Source organism: Notolabrus celidotus, chromosome 2 (genome assembly GCF_009762535.1).
Source record: "Notolabrus celidotus isolate fNotCel1 chromosome 2, fNotCel1.pri, whole genome shotgun sequence".
NCBI classification, from domain to species: domain Eukaryota; kingdom Metazoa; phylum Chordata; class Actinopteri; order Labriformes; family Labridae; genus Notolabrus; species Notolabrus celidotus.
Genome location: NC_048273.1, coordinates 19,453,255 through 19,475,196, shown reverse-complemented (window position 1 = coordinate 19,475,196; position 21,942 = coordinate 19,453,255). Strand labels below are relative to the sequence as shown.

Sequence of the window (21,942 nt, the reverse complement as noted above, 5' to 3'; positions counted from 1 at the left end):
GCAATGCATGTATTTAACCCTCCTGTTATGTTCGTTTCTCTGGAACAGCAATAATTTTTCCTGGGTCAATTTGACCCGGGGTATATTAAATTATCCAAAAGTGTCAGAACCTCAAAAAAATCCCAATACATTTTTTAAATCTAATTTTTAACTCCATTACTAACCATTTAAATCAAGATTTAGTCCATTGGTTTTCTTTAATTCTCACAGAACATGGTTCAATGAGGATAACTCACTCGTTTTTCATTAAAATTAATGTTTAAACTTTTTTAATGTACATTGGAAAACCCTAAATATAAACACAATAGTTTTACATGACAGATTTTTGTTTCTTTTATTTTACATTTTGAATGTATTTATTTTCTTATGAAGAGATGTTGATAAATTAACATGACACCTCTTCTGGCACATGCTGCCCAGATTTGTATGCTGCATTTAGCTGGTTTGGAAGGCATATATTGCCTAAAATAGACTTTAAAAAGGGTCAATTTGACCCGCAACATAACAGGAGGGTTAAACATACTGTGAATTAGAACGGCTTTCTACATTGACATTTTTTCCAGCAAGTTGATATGACAGTTTTCGTTCAAGCCAGATTTGAACCATTTTCAGTTCCATTAAACTTTGTCGAATAATAACATATTTTCCAGAGCCCCCACCATTCTTCAAGGAAAACTTATGTAATGTGGAGGTGGAAGAAGGAGGTACAGCATATATGTATTGTCAGTTGTCTAAGGCTGGAGTATCAGTTCAGTGGAAGAAGAACAAGCTGCCACTGAGAGCCAACAGGAAGTATGAGATGAAGCAGGATGGCTGCATCCTCCAGCTGCATATCAAGGAGCTCAAACCTGAGGACAGTGGCAGCTACATGTGTCAAGCAGGGAGTGCAGAAACTACTGCAACTGTGACAGTGAAAGGTGTGTGGACATAGGTGTTGTGGTTTATGCTTATAATATCCCAAGTTGTAAAATACAGAGAGGTATACTTTTACTGAATACACTCAAATGGGATTGAAACTTGTAAGAAAAACCCAATCTCCTAGTGTAGCAAACTCCATCTAAGGGCACACTCACCTTAAGGGTAGACTAACATTATTTATAATCCTATTATGACTCATATCTAGTGCTGACTCAAACATTTTGCTCTACTCTGTCCTATCTACCTAGAGCCATCACTGTTCTTCAACAAAGAATTACTGAGTATGGAAGCTGACGAGGGAACTACAGCTTCCCTCTGCTGTGAGGTGTCTAAGCCTGGAGTGTCAATGCAGTGGAAGAAGAACAGGCTGCCACTGAGAGCCAACAGGAAGTATGAAATGAAGCAGGATGGCTGCCTCCACCAGCTCCACATCAAGGAACTTACACCTGAAGACTGTGGAAGTTACACATGTCATGCAGGAAGTGTGGAGACCTCTGCAACAGTGACAGTGAAAGGTGTGTGCATGGTAAAGTTACAGATACGAAATGATCACATTATCACATACACCAGTTACATTTTTCCTTCTCTTATCTAGCTCTACAACCAACTCCTGCAAAAGCAGAGCCTTCCATGGCACAGCCTTTGGCAAAGAACACTGTTTCCAAACCAAGTCCATCTCCAGAGGATGAGAGGCCTGTTATCCCAGAGGCTAAACCTGTTCCTCCTGAGCCCAAGAAGAGAACTAGGAAGGCGTCTATGACAAATTCAGAACATGAACAGGAGGCCATGTTTAACCTAAAACAGACTATCCAGAGGGAGAATAGGGAAGACCAAAAAGACATCATACCTGCAAAGTCTATAGAGAAAGATGTTAATGTTGCACAGAATGTAAAACATGAGAAGAATAAGGAGAAAGACAGCGAGGTGCACAAGAAAGTTGACAAGACAATGCGACCTCTCGAGAAAGACGAGGGAGTTGACAGAGCTTTCGAGAAGCCAGAAAAGCCTTTGGCAACAGAAAAAGAAGCTTTAATGGAAAGAAGACAGCCAGAAAGAATTAAAGAGAATAAACTTGAGGTTGAACATAAGGAAAGTCAGTCAGACAGAGCTGTGCTTGAACAAAATAAAAAGGAGTTGCTGGACAAAGAAAATGAAATTGATCAGAGGCCAAAACAACAAGGGAAGTCTCTAGAGAGGATAAGGGAAGTTGACAGAAGAGGAAAGCTTCCAGAGCCAGAACTGTCGAAGAACAGTGAGGAAGAAAATCAATATCTGAAACCATCTGAAAAATATACAGAGAAAGAACAAACAAAGGAACCAGAGAAGTATGCTGCAATGGAGGAGGAACCTTTGAAACCACCTCTAAGATCTAAAGGAAAGGTGACAGGTGGGAAAGAACCTCTTAAAAGTATTGTTAAGGAAGCAGAGGAGATCAATGTGCCATCAGTGAAGTTGACAGTGTATGATTCGGAAGAAGACCACAAACAGATAAGCAAAGTGAAACAAGTGTCGACAGAGGCAGATAAGGCGAAGAGACCACTGAAAGAACCAGAACAGATGGAAAAGGAGGCTGAAATTGCTGCTCCAAAACCACCTGCAAGGATGAAAGGCAAAGGAAAGGGAGGAATGGATAAACAGTACTCACGGGACACAGAGACTGATCAGGATGAGCAGCAGCCGACAAGAGTTGTGGTAAAAATATCAGATGATGATAAGCCAATGAAACCATCTTTTGATATTTTGAAAAAGGAAGTTAAGGAAAAACCAGGATTCGAGAGGAAAATATCCGTTACGACAGACACTGAGATCGATGAGAAGTCTGAGCAGACTGTAAGAGCTCCAGAGAAGGACGCAAAAATCAAACAGCAAATCAAAAAACCAGTAACAACAGACACTGAAATCGCGAAAATTAAGCAGCCTGTGAAAGCGCCAGAGGAGGACACAAACGTGAAACAGCAAATCAAAAAAACAGTAACAACAGACACTGAAATCGCGAGAACTAAGCAGCCTGTGAAAGCGCCAGAGGAGGACACAAACGTGAAACAGCCAATCAAACAACCTGTTAAACCCATGAGAAAAGAACCTGAAGTGGACCAGGAAATAAAGCTGGTAGTCGAGCCAATGAGAAGAGTGGAGGAACAACAAACAACAAAGACAACAGAAGAAATCCCACTCCTCTACATTTCTGAGGATGAAACCTTCTCAGAGGCTTTGACTGAGATTCCAGCACACTTCAACAATGACAGCACCCCTGATATTTACACTGACAGGTCAACACAACCGTCTGATCTTCTTCTTGCTAATGTACAGACAGCACAAAAACCAAATGAAGAAACACAAGAGTTTGACATCAGCATCGAGGATGAACCACAACTGCAAGAGGCTGCAGTCAAAATCCAGGCTGCATTTAAAGGCTATAAAACCCGTAAAGACATGCGTCCCGTCTTTAAAGAGGTGTTTAAGAATCAGAGTTCAGAACTTCATGGTACACTTACTCTAGAGTGTGTTGTAGAAGGAAAACCCAGCTCGGTGCGCTGGCTCAGAAACAACCAACAAATCACCATCGACCATCGCTGCCGCATTGAGACCACAGAGAGCGGTGTTTGTACTCTGATGATCAAAAACCTGACGGCACATGACAGTGGAATCTATACATGTGAGGTGGTGAATAAGTTTGGTGTGACCTCCTATAATGGAAACATAACAGTCGTACAGGCTCAGAAGCCCACCCCTGACGCTCAGAGGCCTGTACACCCACCTCTCGCAGCTATAACTCCCCTGCAACTCGCTCCACAAAAGCCTGAAGTCCAGGCCACAACACAGACTCAAACCCAGGTACCTGCCTCTGCTACTGATGATGCAAACTATGTAGAGGGTGTCACTGAATCCCTGTGGGAGGCCTACAATCTGACGGAGCAGGACGCTCAGTTGAGACTGCAGGAGAGGAGAGGATCCTCACTCATTGCTGCCAGCTCAGGTGAGTTTATACTCTAAAGCAGGGGTTCCCAAACTTTTCAACCCACGACCCCCAAAATATAGGTGCCAAAGACTCGCAACCCCCACTGTCCCTCAAAGTGATTTAATGTAGCCAAACCTACTGCTACTGATTCTTTTGATAATTCACTGTTCACTTACCATACACTTAGGAGTCATGTGGCAAAAAGAAAGGCAGAAAACTCATTACATTTTCTATTTTCAAGGTATTATTTCAAGTTTAGCTAATATTTTTGTTGATATTTTTTTACTTTAAATAAAAAAAACATTCTGGAAGACATCTCACAACCCCCATTTGTGTCTGCGACCCATCAGGGGGTCCCAACCCACACTTTGGGAACCCCTGCTCTAAAGTGTTAAATGTGGCTTCCCTTGGCTTTTTATTTTCAGAGTAGTAAATCTTTCTTTCTACTTTCAACAGTATCAAGTCCCTCTGATTATGAAACAGCTCCAGATATGGAACCTGTTGAGACTGGTCCAGCTGTACTGAGGTTGGAGAGCAAAATCAGGACACATTTTATTTCATCTGGATTTTGTTGCTACTTCTTAATATCATGTTTATACAGATACTTAAAGTTTATATGAATACTATTACAGGGAAGTGACAAAAGCAGTGGACCAAGTGCCCCCACCAAAAGATGAAAACGAACAGACACCTCCCCCACAACCTCCTAAGAGACTACTGAGTGTCAAAGGCAAGCATCTTGATTTCTGTCATCAGTGTTATGAGATTCTCTCCTGTTGGTTTTATCGAGTTTTCTCAGGCTTTTCATGGCTTCTTTCTTTATCTGTAGGGGCTCATGAAGGTAAAATGAGAACGCCCTCTCCCAAACACCACCGTGCTCACACACCCTTAACTAGTACTGTCTCTGGATCAGAGTCAGAAGGGGAGCAGGATAGACGAGAGGTAAGCTTGAAAGAATGATTTAATTTTATTAGACAACAGTAATGTGAAAAAGGAAATGTTGTTAACTCATCTTTCATTTCCTTTTTTTTCACTGGAGACGTTTGAAATGTACGTGGCTCGAGCTGACTGCAGTCCCGACAGTGGAAATAAGGATAGCTTTGTTCTGAAGGAGGGTCAGTTTGTGGAGGTCCTGGACTCTGTTCATCCTGATCGATGGCTGGTGAGGACCAAGCCCACCAAAACCAACCCTGCTCGACAGGGATGGGTGTGTCCGGCCTACCTGGAAAAGAAGAGGAAGGTAGGATTAATTAGCAGAGAAGTCAATTCTGAATTAAAAGATAATACTCTGAAATCTTGATCCAATACTTTGCAAAAATGTTTGCACTCATCAGTTTGTTTCATCAAGCAATGAAAAATCCAAAAGGCCATTAATCATACGTACACCTCATTCTTTGAAACAGGAGACCTTCTCACAGTTAAGAGCACCTCAAGAGGACCTCGATGGGATTGGGTCTACAGGAGAAGAGTACAGAAGAGCTCTAAGGTCTGCCATTATGCTATAACTATAGACAGGGGACTATAATTTTAATTAGTATGTATTATTATTTGATAATTGTATTTTATTATTATTTCTTTATTTAAAATGAATAGAGGTTATAGAAATAGAATAGAGAAACAAGAATAAGATATAATAGAGAAAATACTGCAACACAACTAATCTTCTTTAAATTCTCTTCATCTTTAGCCAACTGATCCAAGGCCTCATTGATGGAGAGGAGGAGTTTGTAAAGGAGATGAAGATGTTCATCTCTCACCAGTTAAATTATTTGGACTCTAGCCGAAACGTCCCCATTAATGTCCTCAACCAGAAAGAGATCGTTTTCAGGAATATCAAAGACATTGTGCTTCTGCATGAGAGGTAATGCATGAACACAAAAGCAAAACTGTATTGTATTAAACAGAGCTAATCATCAATCACATATAATCATTCAATACATGTTTCTCTCAGGTGTGTCCTTCCTGGTCTGAGAGCGTGTGCCACAGATGATGATGTGGCCATGCATCTGATCAAACACACAGAGGACTTTGAGAAGTATCTCCACTACATGGATGGACAAGCACAAGCAGAGGCCTGCATCAATGACAAGGCCATCCAACAGTTTTTCAAAGTATTCATGAAATCTGTTTAATTTATCAGTAACATTGTAGTAAGTAATGAGAAGAAAAGCAACTTTATCAATGTTTCTGTTTTCACTTCAGGAGTTGGCACAATCTGGTAAGCCTGATGCTCCAATCATGGACGTCCTGACCTTCCTCCAAAGACCAGTGGAGAGGATTCAAACATACCAGGCTTTACTGAAGGTAAGCTCCTCTTACACAGCTTCACAAATTCACTTTATGTGAAACCTTGATCTTTATTTTCTGCATGAGAGTGCTAATGATTGTTTCCTTATCCTGCAACTCTTGATCCCACTGTTGATATAAAAGAAGGTAAAGTTGCTCATTGGGTATTCATTTTAACTCAAACTAAGCACTCAAGTTGGTGATGTTGTTGTAACTTCATAAAAAACTGTCTCAGCTGAGTGGCTGGGATGTAAATACATTTTTTTTAAAATTAGGAATTGATAAAGAACAAAGCCAAAAGTGGCCAGAGCTGCTGTCTTTTGGAGGATGCTTTCTCCACGGTGTCCTGTCTACCCTGGAGGTCTGACAACCTGCACCAGGTGTCCCTCATCGAGAACTACCCTGCTCCTCTGACCGCTCTGGGCGAGCCTGTGCGACAGGTAACCACAGACGAATTAAATGCATATAAGGAGGTTTAAGCAAAAATATGTCTCCCAAATATTTTTTTTGTGACAACTGTTGGAAATGCTTAGAGAAGCTGGTATTTTTTTTACTTTTTAATGCCAAGTTTATGATTAATATTGTTATTTTTCATGCAACCCTTTCTTGAAGTTGCAGCATCACTTTCATCAACTTTTTTCAATCACAGAAGTTCTGTAAAAATACCCAGATAATAATATTTGAAGGATTACAAGCCTTCATTTTGTATTCTGATAAACAATACATACGATCACATACATGTAATATAGTGTATTGTATTGTTCTCACTTCCTTCAGGGAGTCTTCACAGTGTGGGAGGAATCTCCAGAAAGTAAAACGGCCTCTAGAGGGCATCAGAGACAAGTCTTTCTCTTTAAGGAATGTATCATACTGTGTAAACTCAAAGGTGATACATACTCTTTCAAGAACAAAATGAAGGTAAGAGATGATTTCCTGTTTCACCAATTATCCCACTTCTCTTGAATAAACTAATCAATACACAGAAGAATCTTTTTAAGAACACATTTGGTTATGAGTAATGAAATCCTGAGCATCATAGCTTTTTCCATCCTTGGCCACATCCTCTCTATTATATCTCTTTCTCATTTTCCCTCTCTCAACCTACCCAGCTGAATGATGTGGAAATAAAGGAGAGCCTAGGTGGAGAGGAAAAGTCTTGGGGGTTGTGGCATGAGCACAGGGGCTCGATGCGGCGGTACACCCTGCAGGGTCGCTCCTCTTTGATCAAACTCTCCTGGCTCAAGGATCTGAAGGAGTTACAGCAACGGGCCAGCCAGCCTACTAATTGTACGTACTTTCTTTGCGTGGCAGGTTTAATTATGAAACATTAGGCCATTGAATACCTTAACTCTAATTGTTATGTTCTATTTCTACAATAACAGTGGAACTGCTTTTTCTCAACTCCTGCTGTTGTGTCAGGTGGACTGAAGGTCTGACTTGGTGAGGGATTTATGTATTAATGTTCAATCTCTCCCCCAGGTCCACCTGTATTTGAGTCACTTTTGTCTGACTGTAAAACAAAGATAGGACAGACAATCAAACTGACCTGTAAAGTCACAGGATCACCAAAACCAGTGGTTAGCTGGCTCAAAGGTCAGTATACTCTATTATTTTGTTAGTGTTAAAATGTGTTAAAATAAGAAGTTTAGTCTGCCGTTTTACTCTGTATTCATCCTGAAATATAAAAGATCGACTTCCTGACCATACGCGTGGTTTATAAATTGTTCAATCCATACACAATAACCTGATGTCCACCTCACAGACGGCCTTCCTTTAGAAGATGACCCTCGTCACATCATCTCAGCAGACCGCTCAGGTACCTGCAGTCTGATTCTGGACAGCCTCACTGCAGAGGACTCTGGACAGTATTCATGCTATGCTACCAGCCCCATGGGCAGCACTGGTACTCTAGCAAAGGTGGTGGTGCAGGGTGAGTCTATGGAGGCGTCTAAAACCCTGCAGTGTTATTCCAGAGTGGTGTTTGTGTTTGAAGATGAATATTGTATATGCTTTAAATGAACTACTCCAGAAAGAACAGATACAAAATTTATGAGAATCTTGGACTTGTACCTCATTATATTTGCACCACTGTATGGCTACGATTACAATAAGTAAAACTGCTACAAAAACTATAATAGCTTATAATAGAACAACATAACTACTTTCATCACTGAACTTTCCCTCCAACAGTAGTCAATCAATCAATCAATCAATCAATCAATCAATCAATCAATCAATCAATCAATCAATCAGTCAATCAATCTTTATTTGCATAGCGCCCAATCACAACAAACGTTATCTCAAGACGCTTTTACAAACATAGCAGGTCTAGACCACTCTATGTCAAATTATGAACAGAGACCCAACTTCAAAACAGGGTAAGACTCAGTCTTACCCCACTGTAATCCATCATGAGCATTGCACATCGCAATATTTAGCTAATTACAGTGGTGAGGAAAAACTTCCTTTTAACAGGCAGACACCTCAGGTAGAACCAGACTCATGTTAGAAAGCCATCATGCCTAGTATCACTCTTATCACAGTTGTCAGTCCTCTACATGTGCTACTTCAACTAGTACTCCTGCTACTTTGGGGTCAAATACTAATTTTAAAATATTTGCTTTTTTAAAGATTTTCGTGTCAGACGAAAAAAAACTTTTTTTTTTTGTGATTTTCATGTTTGACTGAAGATTTTACATTTCTTTATGATTTCATGTTTGGATGACAAATTGACACTTTTGTCATGATTTTGGCGTCAGAAGTAACTAGTTGTTATCTCTACCAACAAGAGACACTACTATCAATACCCTGTTCATATTTAATTGAATCAGATCACTTACAACCGCTGTAACATTTAATCTTGTGTTGGTTACATTTGTTAGAATAGATCTATTTATATACGCCATTAACTACTATTTTTAACTTGTTAATTCTGATGGTAGTTTCATTACTCACTCGTAATTGCTTGTAGTATAACTGCAACTGAATGTTTATTTTGAATAAGGGTATTGGTATTTTTCCTTTTGTTCAGCTCCACCAAGATTTGTGTCCCGACTGGAGAGCGCCTGTCTAATAGATGGAGAAGATATACAGTTTATCTGCTCCACACTTACTACTCCTTTACCACGGATCAGGTATGGAGTGACTGGAACCCTGGTAGCTGGTCATTGTTTTCTGTTTGCTTTGTGTGTCAAACTCCTTCATCTTTGGGTTCTGCAGATGGTTGAAAGACGGCAAGGAGTTGACTGGCCAGCAAAAATACTTCATCCAGAATGATGCTCGCAGTGGGATCTTGTGTCTGACAGTCATCAGTGCTACAGAGGCAGATATTGGACAATATGAGTGTGAGGTATAAAACATCTATCATTAAGGTCCAAATACATCAAGTTTATCAGTATTGTTTATTGTATGTATTAGAGACATTAAATATTATGTTTTCTTTTAGCTTTGGAATGAGTTTGGCTGCGTTAAGTGTAAGGCAGGGCTGTGCCCAGCTTATGTACCAACGATTGACATTGAGAACGACCAACCACAGGACCTGCCTTCCAAAGGTATGACAGTCAGACCTGCTGAAGGTAAATATTCCTCACACAGGACTACAACCCAGGACTGGGTTTTCAGATGGATACCCCACACTTTCACACGTCCAGCTTTGTTTTAGAAGGGATGAAGCACATGCCATTGTCCAGTTTTACTGTAGTCCACATCACCTCTGACCCTTTTTCCCATTACATTATCTCACATCTGTCCACTATCAAACAAACTGCAACAAGTTACATCGATTTCCCCTTTCAACCACTACCATTCATCCATTTGATCCAGTCAAAGCCATTTCAAGATTTCACTCACATTTACTTTTTCCCATTTCAAACACACTCACTTCATAAGTAGTTTCAACTACCATACCAGTTATCACGAGATCCTCTGAGATTTTGCATGGATGGCAGTCGATGCATGAGTGGATAGTGAATGAATGGTTAATCACTACAAGAAATGTGGACTCACAGGAATTAAATGTTCTATATGATGGTATGCAATACCTAAAAACAACGCACATAAGAATTTTCGATTTCTAATACTTACATTTTGTCCATGTTTTTGAAATTAAAAGGCAGCATGTTAGAAAATGTTACTCACTTCATTCCAAAATAAGTCCATACTTCATAAATATTTGTGTCTTTGCGTTATCGCTAGATAACCCCTCTCATAACGACAACATTACACCTCATTACCTCAACTTAACCATACATGACTGAATACTTACATATTAACAGTTTCAACAATTCTTTTCTGGTCTTTCATCCATTTCACACACTTCTTCCATCTTTTTGTAACACTAGTTTATAGTTTAAAGCTTGTTAACCACTGTATATAATTAGCAGTTTGCGAGTTTTTAAATGACATGAAAAATAATGTGAAGTAAAAACTAACAACTCTTTCTAACAGCCATCCAATGCCATTGTCCAGCTGGATCTTGTGGCTACCATTCAACATAAACACCCTGCATCCTCATTCATGAAAGGCATCTGAAATTTTTTTCACATGAGATGTTTTTGTGTGTTTGTCATCATGTTTCCACTTTTAAAATAGACTGTTTACCTCCTTTTAGATGATCATTAGGGACAAAAACTGTCGGCCAAACCTTAGGATTCTGTAAACATTAGTGATTTTGAAGATACCACCTGTTCAGTTCCATAAAATTGATCTCCAACTGTGCTACTATCTATTCTATACCACAGTTACCATAATGGGGGGGTCAGCAATGTCAGCATTAAAAGTATTATTATGGCATAGAGTAGAATTCAGCAGTACTCACTGAAACTCTTTAGTTTAGGTGAACACCAACTCCAGGTTTGCTATATGATCTTCTTAACAGGTAATATAAAGCAATATGACTCATTTAGTTCTATTTCTTCTGTCTTTCTGACACCGGTTCATCATGTTTGGCCTCTCATTGTCCATAACCTTCATGTTTTTCCATCTCCTCTTGACAAGCCGCAAAGCAGGTGATACCTCACATGGACCGTTCCATGTAAGTCATCATTTTCATGATAACAAAATCACCATTCAACATTTCCCTTTCTCCTACTGCCAACGCATGTCCAGCTAACTCTTCACTCCTACGAACACAAGATGGTCATGTGCTGGACAGGTGGCACCTACATGCAGGAGTGGGCATGTGCCCTTATCCTGGTTGTTGTGTTGCGTTAATGGGGTTAAACCCTCAAGTACGGAGGTAAGAAATGTAATATAACTGCTACTGGTATGTACGGTAATGTACTTTTAACTTTTTGCTATTCCAATGATTCCATATACTTAGATTAAAGTAAACATGATCATTTATTTATTTAAAAATAAACATATTAAATTCCCTTTCCCTAAAGCTCCTGCTTAGCATCATTTTGGTTTTCATAGATGCAGACTCAGAGGGCTGGTCCACTGTCTTTGTTAAGAAGTGGTTACAGACTGATTTTAGCCCAACCTCGATCGCTAAGATGCTCTTCCCTCCTGGAGACACTGAACAGTAAGTTTGTTACCACCAGCATTACTGACTGGACCTTCCTTTTTTTTCTCCTCTAGATATTATGAGTCATATTTTCATGAAGTAGATTTTTGAATGGATTGAAAATCATTCTCTGCATGCTTTTATGTAGTTACTCACAAATAATTTTTATACTTCTACACCAACATTGTGGAACGCTCCTGTTAATATTTGTTCAGCTGTCTCTGTTTTCGCCTTTAAAAAACTCTTAAAGACACATTTATTTAAACAGACCTTGGACTCACCTTGTGCAGACTAAAGTTTTAATTATGCTATTGTCTGTTTTTTTAATGTTTTATGATTTCATTTTTTTTATGATTTCATTTTAAATTGAATATTTTTTCAGTGAAGCACTTTGTGATATTATTCTATGAAAGGTGCTATACTAAATAGAATGTACTTACTTACTTACTTCTAATTTATCTGAATCTCCAGAGCTGAATATAGCACTGAGGAGGTTGTTCCTACAACAGCATCAGTGGATCAGGCACAACAGCAGCCGGTGTATTACCTGGAGGAAGAGGAGGAGGAGATCTATATGTCAGAGTCAATGCAGGAGATGACAGGTTGTTTAGTTGTCTCTTTAACATAAGGACTGACATGAATAACTATATTGAAACTTTTTATGATTGATCAGTCATCTTATGTGTTGTCCGTGCAGCTCCACCCTCCATCCAGGTGCCTGCTGAGGACCTGTGTGTAGAGCCCGGCCAACCAGCTACATTTACTGCTATTGTCACCGGAAGACCAACTCCTACAATACAGTGGTACAAGGTAGGCAATTGCAATGTCTTAAGTGGTCACTGGAGAAAAGTTTTATCAGACTTTTGAGACCTAGAAGATGTCCTGATCAAGACTTTACTTTTTTGTGTGATTGGAGGATGGAGAAGAACTTGCATCTGATGAGAATGTGGAGATAGTGCAGCATGGTGCCCGCTGCTCACTGAACATAATGTGCCCTGAGGGAGAGGACAGTGGCATATACACCTGCTTTGCCTACAATGACTCTGGCCATGCCTCATGTCAGGCTCAGCTGACCGTGGACGAAGGTGAGGCAACACCCATGCTGCTTTGAATCATTATTCTAGTTTTAGAGACATGGATTAATTTATCTCTATTCCAAAGCTTATCAAAGGAAAAACGGCTGCAGTATAATGCAAAGGAATTTATGTAATTGCAAAGAAGGTAAGACAAATATTGTGTTTTTGTGAGTCCAAGTGGACTTTTTTCTTATTTGCAGGTTTGTTTTTTTTGTCTGCAGGTCCGCTGGAGCGTCAGGAGAGAGAGGTGGAGCTGGGCAAGAGAAGGAAGTTATTCTCTGTCTATGATGTCCATGAGGAAATTGGAAGGTGAACCTTTTCTTTATCTTGGTGTGGTTCTATCCCCATGAGCCCTGTTCAGATGTCAAATGATGATGTTATTTGTTTTTTAGGGGAACATTCGGGGTAGTGAAGCGTGTGGTTCACAGAGGGACAAGTGAAGTGTTTGCCTCCAAGTTTCTGCCTCTGCGCAGCAACACCCGAACCAGAGCCTTCCAAGAGAGGGATCTGCTGTCCCGTCTGGCTCACCCCAGAGTGGCCTGTTTGCTGGACTTCTTTTGCACCAGACGCACGCTGGTGCTGATCACAGAAATGTATCCTTCTATTTAAAGACTAGTTTATGATCCCTTTTTTTATCATGGAGGGTTTAATTTTTTGTGCTTGATGTGTACTAAGTTAAGAATTCTTTAACAAAGTCTATAGGTGTTGCTCTCATGGACTTCTGGACCACTTGTTCGTGAAAGGATCTGTCTCAGAGAAAGAGGTACTTTTATTCTACATGCAATGTTTCTTTGCTCAAAAACTTGATGTACGGTTTATGCTTCAGTGTATGGCAATAATCTGTGCTTTGCTTCAGGTTCAGTCCTACATCCAACAAATCCTTGAAGGCGTGGGTCACATTCACAGCATGAACATTATGCATCTGGACATCAAAGTGAGCCCATTTAACCTGGTATTATTGACCCTGACATTATTTTCGGTGCAGCTCTTGACCTTTTTTTTTTTTTTTACTCATTTCAGCCTGATAATATCCTCATGGTGTATCCGCCCAGAGATGAAATCAAGATCTGCGACTTTGGCTTCTCACAAGAAATAGACACATCCAGACACCAGTACAGCATGACTGGTACACCAGAGTTTGTTGCCCCTGAGATTGTTCACCAGGAACCAGTCACTGTGGCGTCTGATATTTGGTGAGTGTAAACAACCATCTGGTGACTTGCTTTTTAATTCAATTTTCAAAGTTACTAGAAATAAACAATGTCTCTCTAATTCTCTATTTCAGGTCTGTAGGTGTTGTAGCCTACATATGGTATGTATCAATTTATGGTACATAAAAAAATTGCTCCTGAGTTATGATGATGATTCACATCAATCTTTGTATTTACCTTGACAGTCTGGTGGGCCGATGTCCTTTCGTGGGTGAGACGGATCGTGCTACACTGCTGAGGGTGGGAGAAGGCACTCTGAACTGGGATGCCCCTGATGTCACCTACAGGAGCCAAGAGGCCCAGAAGTTTCTCTACATGCTCCTCCAGCCAGATCCAGAGTAATTTACCTGCTTGTTTATTGCATACACTGCCAAAGCTATCCAATCACTCACAACAACTGCAACTCCAGCATTGATGTTTATAGAAACGTAAAACAAAATGTATAAACTTTGCTTGTGTCAAGGCTTCACCCAGCTGAATATAAATCCACTAGAAAAACGTAATCAAACTTCTTGCTGCTTCGATTTGGGGAATCTGATGTGCAGAGCTGCCATAGTTCCTGGGCACAACAATTCCCAAAGCAAAATTGGTCTGGCCCGGCTCTGGCCAACAATACACTTAGAATCGGCCAACATACCGCAAAGAATGAAGGCCCTTAAGTGGCCCAGATATAGTTCGCCAGAGACGGCCCACACATTGGCCAGCTTAATCACAAGCTCAACCTTAATCGGGCCAGATGCGGCATGGACAGATCTGGGCCACATAAACCAAGCCACAATCTGGCCAGATGTGGCATGCCATCATAATACAATGCCATCATTGCCAGTACTGGTCCACATCCGGTTGACATACCACTTGCCATGCCAGCAGTCAGCCAGCAGTGCCGGCTTGATGCCGGATCTGTCCCAGACCTATCTGACCAATTTTGCAATTTTATGTGGGAAAGCTGCTAAGAGAAAGAAATACAGAAAAGGGGAGAGAGGGAAGAGTGTGTCATGCAAGAAAAAAAAGATAAAGGAGATGAAGAGGTTTTAATATGAAAGAGTACCCTAAGAGGTGTGGTGCAGCTCCTGGAAGTTTTGCAACATAGCATCACTTCAAACATCTGACAATTTCCAATTTTCCTTTACTCAGGAAGCGACCATCTGCCTTTGAGTGCTTGAGCCATGAATGGTTCCAGGTGAGAGGATATACAACTTAATAGGTTGTTTTTAAGCATACAACTGTTCTGTGAGTGATCAATGCGTTAAATGTAAAATATATGTTTCCAGGATGAAAATGCAGGCGAGGATACTGATGAAATCAACACAAAGATTTTGAAAATCTTCATCTCCAAAAGAAAGTGGCAGGTTGGTTAACTATTTTACAATGTGTCATAAATTAGTAAATTAGCTAACTAAAAAAAAAGGAAGAACTGGTTAATTGGTTGATATTTTATCCATTAAAAACAACAAAATATCCTCACCAGTATTTTCTATCTATCTCTCCAGCGCTCTTTGACTTGCATTGGGTCAGTTCTCACGTTGAGGCCCATCCCTGAGCTGCTGGATGCTCCACTCAGAGACACTGCGGTCACAGTTCCTCGAGAGCCTCAGGAGCACAGCAGCACCTCTCTGAGCAGCGGCTCCTCCTCAGAGTATGATGAAGCTGACTCCTGGGACTTCTTCCAGCACTACAGCCAGACTGAAGAGGAGGAGGAAGAAACAGAGGAGGACTATGATCCTTTAACAGAGAGAGCGCGCATCCCAGAGCCTGTCACCAAGCTCCACCTGGATGCAGAGGAGGAAGAAGAGATGACACCAGGGGAGGAGGAAGAGGCAGAGATGTTAGGAAGGAGAAGTGTAATAGAGCGGAGTATTAGTAGACAGTCAGTGGCGTCATCTGAAGCCTCGTTACAACATACGCCTCAAAGAGAGCGTAGGTTCAGTAAAGACAGTAGTCCGTCCCTCTATATGTCTGATGGGGAAGAGGGTTCAGGGAGTGATGGAGGTCGTATCCCTCGTGGGAGCGTCATTCGAAGCACTTTCTACAACACCTCTCATCAGCTGTCACCCATGTCCGCCAGACACATGACTTTAAGGGACAAATTCCAGGCTAAAAAACAGGAAAGAGGCCGCAAACCACTCCGCAGGAGCTTTTCGGGACGTCTAAATGAGCCTCTTATTGAATACGTGGAGGATGACACAGAGACAAATCGTGCCCAGAGACGGGCTTCTATTCAAACTTCAATGCAGAAGTCCTGTTCCTTTGACAGCGGTGTTAGCCTCGCCCACGCCAATCTACCCCCTCACAGGAGGAGCAGGTCTCTTGATGAGTCTTCTCGGCGGTCTCCAAGCTCACCAACACGCACAAAGTCTGCTGAGGAGGAAGGCTCTCAAAGTGTGAAGGAGGATTTTACAGATGACGAAGTGGCAGGGAGAAACTTGTTGGCCATCCCAGGTCCACCTCGCAGACCCACGAGAAGAAGAGGCTCTGTTGCTCCAGTACAAGGAAGTAATGTGCTGGGTGGATCTTCGGTTCCATCGAGCTTCCTTGCTGGAGACAGAAGGAGCCCCAGGATGGAGCAGGAGCGAGCCGAGGGTGACACCTTTGCTGGCTCCCAGGGCTCTCTAGCTGAGTCGTCTATTTTGGAGCATGGTGGCTCCGAGTCTTCAAGTCGAGTCGGCTCCTATGAGGAGCTGAGTCATGGTCATCTCAGAGAAAGATACAGATCAGGAGAGAGTGATGGTTATGATGAACAGGGAGAGCCTCTGATTACTTCATCTCCTTCCTCGTTCCACGAAGTCAAACCTAGACGTTTGTTACCCCAGGCCCCGCCACGTACCCGCACTCGCTCCAACCCCAACTTATCAATAAACAGCAGAGCCCAGTCAGGGACCTCGCTGTCGGCAAGCCCAAGTCCAAGTCTCTCATCACTCCAGGCTCCAGAAAGGCCTCCTAGAGCCAGGGACAAGAAGGAGGCACATGGGCTCCAAAGGCATGCATCTGCTCCTGCCCTCGAAGTCCGGCCACCTACTGGTAGGTCACCCAAGCTGGGACTGCTAAAAATCTTTCGCAGGCAGTCCTGGACCGGTCATTCGTACTCTGAGCTTGATAACGTGGAGCTAGGACCCACGCTGGGAGAGATCATGAAGCCGGATACACCCACCATGTCTTTGAGGAAGAAGATGAGAGCTTCAGCTTCCAGCCTGACCAAGCTGTTTTCAAGGTCTTCTAGTAAAGAGGACGTGAGTAAAGGAGGTGAGAGACTGCAAATTGTGCTCATTTTATTTCATTGTCAACAGAAAATATGTTAAGAGTAATATTAGTATGGAAACTAAAAACTACTTTTATGTCTGTACCTTCCATTTGAGTGTAATTTGCTTCAATATAGTGTTTTTTGTTATTCTTTGTCTTTTAGGGCCTATAGTTAAAGGATCAGCTCCCATTCCACCAGAAAGGCACAGAGGCAGCAGTCATGAGAGTTCAAAAAAGAGGACGTCTAAACTCTTACCCTCTTTCAAAGTACCTGGATTCTTAAAGACAAAAGGTAACTTGAATAGACAACTGTTGTTTGTTTGTTTGTTTGTTTGTTTGTTTGTTTGTTTGTTTGTTTGTTGACTTGGTCAACTTACAAAACTTAAATCTCAAATCAAAAACCGGCCATGGGGCACAGGGAGTGGATCTTACATGGTGTCCAAGAAAGTGTCAATGTCCAGCCAAGTATTCAGTCTTTTGGTGGTTTATTGTATAACCAAAAAGCTTCGCTCAAACAAAGGGTAGCTTCTCTTTCAAATCTCCTGGTAAAAAAGCATTCACCATCCCCGGTGTCGGCCCCTCTTATCTTACCAGCCCATAAATGTATATATAGACGTCACCCGGTACAAAAGTATCAACCTATAAAAGTGAGTAACGAAATATACTAATACCCCTATGGCATCAAAGTGAATTACCTTAGATTAAATAACAATGAATAAATCAATTGATTAAAGTAAAAATAATCAAATAAACGAAACAATGTAAATAGCTCCCACAGTTTGTTTGTTTGTTTGCTTGTTTCGCTGATTTTGCTGTCATCACTGTCCTCTAAAACTTGTTTTCCAGATCTGCCAATCCGTCCAAACAAGGCTGAAGTCTTCCAGTTAGATGGAGGTGGAGTCCTGCTTACTTGGAAACCAGTCCAGTCCGGTGACTCTGTCACCTACTGTGTTCAGTACTGTACAGATGGTGAGTTCACAGAGATTACACAGCAGAACAGACATTAAATGGTGGTTTGTGTGAATGGGAGATCAAATTTAACACCCTACTTTTTTTCGTGAAGCATTTTGATCTTGATATCTTACTATTACATTTCTTATCATAGAATCATAGAAAATTAAACTCCTTTGATTTTTGCATTTGTAACAAGTTTTTGTCAATACTGAAATGAGTACATTTTCTTTTTTTCATGCATGGAAATACTAAAATATAACTCCTCAGCCAGTTAGGGTCCAGAAAGAACTTCCAAGTTTTTGTCTGAAGTCTGTATGATTCTTCTTTCCCTGCAACTCAAAACAAACATTTTGTTTCTTAAATAAAAATATTGCTGACATTATTGTTGTTTTACTCAAATGAAACAAAAGTAAAATCTGCATTCAACATATTTGTGAAAGAATAACTCGTGTGCCATGTGTTGTGCTGTCAGGAGGGGACTGGACGGTCCTGTCAGAGGAAGTCACTGATAGCTGTTATGTGGTGAAGGATTTACCCAGAGGAGCTTCTTATGTGTTCAGGATGGGCTGCATCACCAAGACAGGAGCAGGACCCTTCAGTGATGCCTCAGCACCTGTTGTCATGTCTACTCATCCTGAGGGCAAGAACAATACTTGATGTTGCATTTTTACGACTGCATGACTGAAATCTTTTCTTACGTTTTCACATTTTCTATTTTGAAATCAGATCAGGCCTTTTTGAATGTCACATAAGATTTACTTCATTGTTTGATTGTATTATACATAAAGCCTTACAGCACAGTGTAAGAGTTGTCAATTGTACTCTGTTGTACAGAAATTCACATTCCTCTCATCCAGACTGAGTCACTGGGGTCAAAGGTCAAGGGGTCAGAGAGACAAACAACACACAAGAATTACAATTTCCTGTCAGAGATCAACAGGTGAGATCTTTCACTTCTTTTATTACCAAAAATAATCTGGATGTAATTTTAAAGGAAAGTTTTTCTTCTGTTTCAACATTTAAATTAATCAATATTTTGGTATGTTTTGCATTAGTTTTGAAACATCCTTGTAACTTTAAAGTTTCTAGTTTCCTGCAAAACATGAACTTGCTCAATATTTCCCCATCTATTCTTCTTCTTCTCTCTCAGAGGTCGTTTCAGCGTCGTAACCCTGTGCAGGGATGCTGACACCAGCCAAGTGTTCGCTGCAAAGATCACTCCTTACCATGCAGAGCAGAGACTGCTGGTCCTGAGGGAATACCAGCTACTGAAGAGACTTCATCACCCTCATCTGGTGCAGCTGCACACAGCCTACATCACCCCACGCTACCTGGTGTTAGTGGAGGAGCTGTGCCCGGGCAAGGAGCTGCTCTACAGTCTGTCAGTGAGGTACAGGACAGCTGGAGGAACATGTGATACAAATAGCTGGATGTTTGGATTTTGTTAAAAATTTACAACAATATTGAGCATTTTATTTTGAATAAAATGCATTGATATCCAAAGAAATATATATTTTGCATCCCTGAAAAACCTTCACCAGTTTGACATGTGTTATTTATTTTAACATGCTACCAGATGTCACTGAGAGTGGGTAGGTGTTTGTATCTGGCTTTCATACATTTTGTACTCCAGCTCACCATCTGGCCATAAAATGTGGTCTTCTTATTTTTTTAATTTAGGAGGATGTTTTCCTGATGACTGTGAATGAGTCCTAGTCCCTTGCTTTATAGCAAACATCTGCATTAAGTACTCTGTCAAGGGACTTCGGCCATTACAGAGAAAAACCACCAATTTACAACTACTACTAATTTTTTCCTTGGAGTCCTGTTGGAGAAACGATCCAGGGAGAACTGATTACTAAATAAAATGAAACACTCTTCAAAGTCTAAGACAGAAAACAACTTAAATGGTGTTACAGGCAATGATTGAAGTCATCTAATGGATTATTTAAACATGCATTAATGGAGTGACTTCTGATATAAAAAAGAAATTGGCCACAAGGTTATTTCAGTCCAGCACCATCAGTCTGTGGCAATCCTTCACACAATAGAATAAGTGTTTTATCCCAAACAAACTGTGGTTGAGCTAAGAAGGCCTCTCTTTCTTATTTTTCTACTTTCTCAGAGATCTGTATTCAGAGACTCAAGTGGCAGAGCTGCTGGTTCAGATCCTGAGTGCAGTTGACTACCTTCACAGCCGCCGAGTCATCCACCTGGACCTGAAGTCTGACAACATGCTTGTGGATGATGGCAACCACCTAAAGATAATTGACTTTGGCTCGGCCCAGTCCTTCACGCCCGGTCAGCCTCTCCAAATAGAGCACATTCACGGCCTGTCGGACAACAAAGGTAATGATGCATCTTTAATCAACAAAAACAAACTAAGAGATTTGAATGCCTGCATCGTTGTAGAATCTTCTAATGTACTAAACCTTTGACTGTCATGACCTCCAACAGACTGCCGCAGCAAAGGTACACACACTTTAATGGAGGACAACTTGATGGATGGAAATAATTCAACCTAACCTCATCTTCATCAGCAGACCCTAGCTACCATAGCCTAACAAACACAAGTCCATGTCCTTGTCGTTTTTAGAATATGTTGGTCTCAAGTTTGTGAATTTTTCCCAATTCAAACAAATAAGCATGAACGTGGATGTGGTTTGCCAGTAACAGCACAACACTTTGTGAATGGTATCCTGTGTCTGTCTGTTTTGTCAGTTTATATTGTCCTCCCTAAAGCTCCGGAAATCCTGGAAGGTCAGGGCGTCGGGCCTGAGACTGACATTTGGGCCATAGGAGTCCTGTCATTCATCATGTAAGTACAAAGGAAAAGCTTTGTTGTTTAAAATTGTGATGGTTAACAAATCAAATAATAATTATGTTAATAATTTTGCTTTTCCAGCAGCATAAACCTGTATCTTACATTTTTCTAAAGGTAAAGCAGTGGCCACTGGATGAAAATATACTTTCTCAAAAGACTGAGATCTTAGTTTTTTTCTTTTTTACTAGATACAAATTAAATATGTAGAAAAATTTTCTTATAAAAAGTAAAAGACACAAGTGTTTGAAGTCTTTGGTAATGTCAACCAAGGTAAAGTATTTATCTACTCAGTTTTATTGATATTTTTAGCCTTAGTTTTTTTATTTTTCAACTCTTATCCTTACTCTTTATAAATCTATTTATTTTAACTATTTGTATTCTTAATTTTGATGCTTTAACTTATTTTAATTACATATATTTTATTTTGGTTGTGAATAAGTCTCTATTTAATTTTAATTGTAATTATTATTTGTACTGTCTTCCCTTGATATGTCTTGCCATTGTTTTATTTCTGCTTCTTTCTTGTTTTTCAATTGCTGTAAAGCCCTTTAGGATGCATTTGATTTGTATGAAAGGTGCTACATAAATAAAGCTTGATTGATTGATTGAACAAAGCGGCTGTCTGAATCTTCTGTACATGTATTTAATTCTAAAGAATTAATTATTTTTTCCTGCACTAGGTTGAGTGCAGACAGCCCGTTTCATGCAGAGCACAGCTGGGATCAAGACAAAAATATCAAAAAGGGGAAGATCCAGTTTGGATGCTGTTATCCTGGTCTGTCCGAGGGAGCCTTAAACTTCATGAAGAGCAGTCTGAATAATAAATCCTGGTGAGGTTTACATGTGATCTGCATTCACAAGATTCAAACTGTACTCTTTTTCTTCATGTAAACTCAGTGAGAAGAACAAGATCCATGTCCCTGATTATTTGTGTGACAGATTTGTGACTCAAGAACTTTAAACTGTTTTCT

General features: G+C 40.6%; 1 protein-coding gene across 1 annotated transcript in view; it reads left to right on the top strand.

Moving 5' to 3' along the window:
• Nucleotides 1–21,942, top strand: part of obscna (obscurin, cytoskeletal calmodulin and titin-interacting RhoGEF a) — a 43,914-nt gene that overhangs the window by 20,991 nt on the left and 981 nt on the right. The window contains 42 exon segments of the mRNA XM_034706163.1: nucleotides 651–917; nucleotides 1,167–1,433; nucleotides 1,514–3,895; nucleotides 4,334–4,403; nucleotides 4,510–4,607; nucleotides 4,707–4,819; nucleotides 4,917–5,117; nucleotides 5,281–5,363; nucleotides 5,565–5,738; nucleotides 5,829–5,988; nucleotides 6,080–6,181; nucleotides 6,439–6,603; nucleotides 6,941–7,081; nucleotides 7,273–7,450; nucleotides 7,643–7,756; nucleotides 7,926–8,093; nucleotides 9,195–9,297; nucleotides 9,383–9,512; nucleotides 9,609–9,714; nucleotides 11,270–11,399; nucleotides 12,141–12,271; nucleotides 12,367–12,479; nucleotides 12,586–12,754; nucleotides 12,967–13,054; nucleotides 13,138–13,338; nucleotides 13,448–13,508; nucleotides 13,602–13,679; nucleotides 13,766–13,938; nucleotides 14,031–14,057; nucleotides 14,142–14,294; nucleotides 15,091–15,136; nucleotides 15,228–15,305; nucleotides 15,447–17,196; nucleotides 17,357–17,485; nucleotides 18,040–18,162; nucleotides 18,620–18,787; nucleotides 18,982–19,087; nucleotides 19,298–19,537; nucleotides 20,273–20,496; nucleotides 20,605–20,619; nucleotides 20,869–20,965; nucleotides 21,652–21,801. Of these exon segments, the coding sequence (XP_034562054.1) occupies nucleotides 651–917; nucleotides 1,167–1,433; nucleotides 1,514–3,895; nucleotides 4,334–4,403; nucleotides 4,510–4,607; nucleotides 4,707–4,819; nucleotides 4,917–5,117; nucleotides 5,281–5,363; nucleotides 5,565–5,738; nucleotides 5,829–5,988; nucleotides 6,080–6,181; nucleotides 6,439–6,603; nucleotides 6,941–7,081; nucleotides 7,273–7,450; nucleotides 7,643–7,756; nucleotides 7,926–8,093; nucleotides 9,195–9,297; nucleotides 9,383–9,512; nucleotides 9,609–9,714; nucleotides 11,270–11,399; nucleotides 12,141–12,271; nucleotides 12,367–12,479; nucleotides 12,586–12,754; nucleotides 12,967–13,054; nucleotides 13,138–13,338; nucleotides 13,448–13,508; nucleotides 13,602–13,679; nucleotides 13,766–13,938; nucleotides 14,031–14,057; nucleotides 14,142–14,294; nucleotides 15,091–15,136; nucleotides 15,228–15,305; nucleotides 15,447–17,196; nucleotides 17,357–17,485; nucleotides 18,040–18,162; nucleotides 18,620–18,787; nucleotides 18,982–19,087; nucleotides 19,298–19,537; nucleotides 20,273–20,496; nucleotides 20,605–20,619; nucleotides 20,869–20,965; nucleotides 21,652–21,801 (9,472 nt within the window).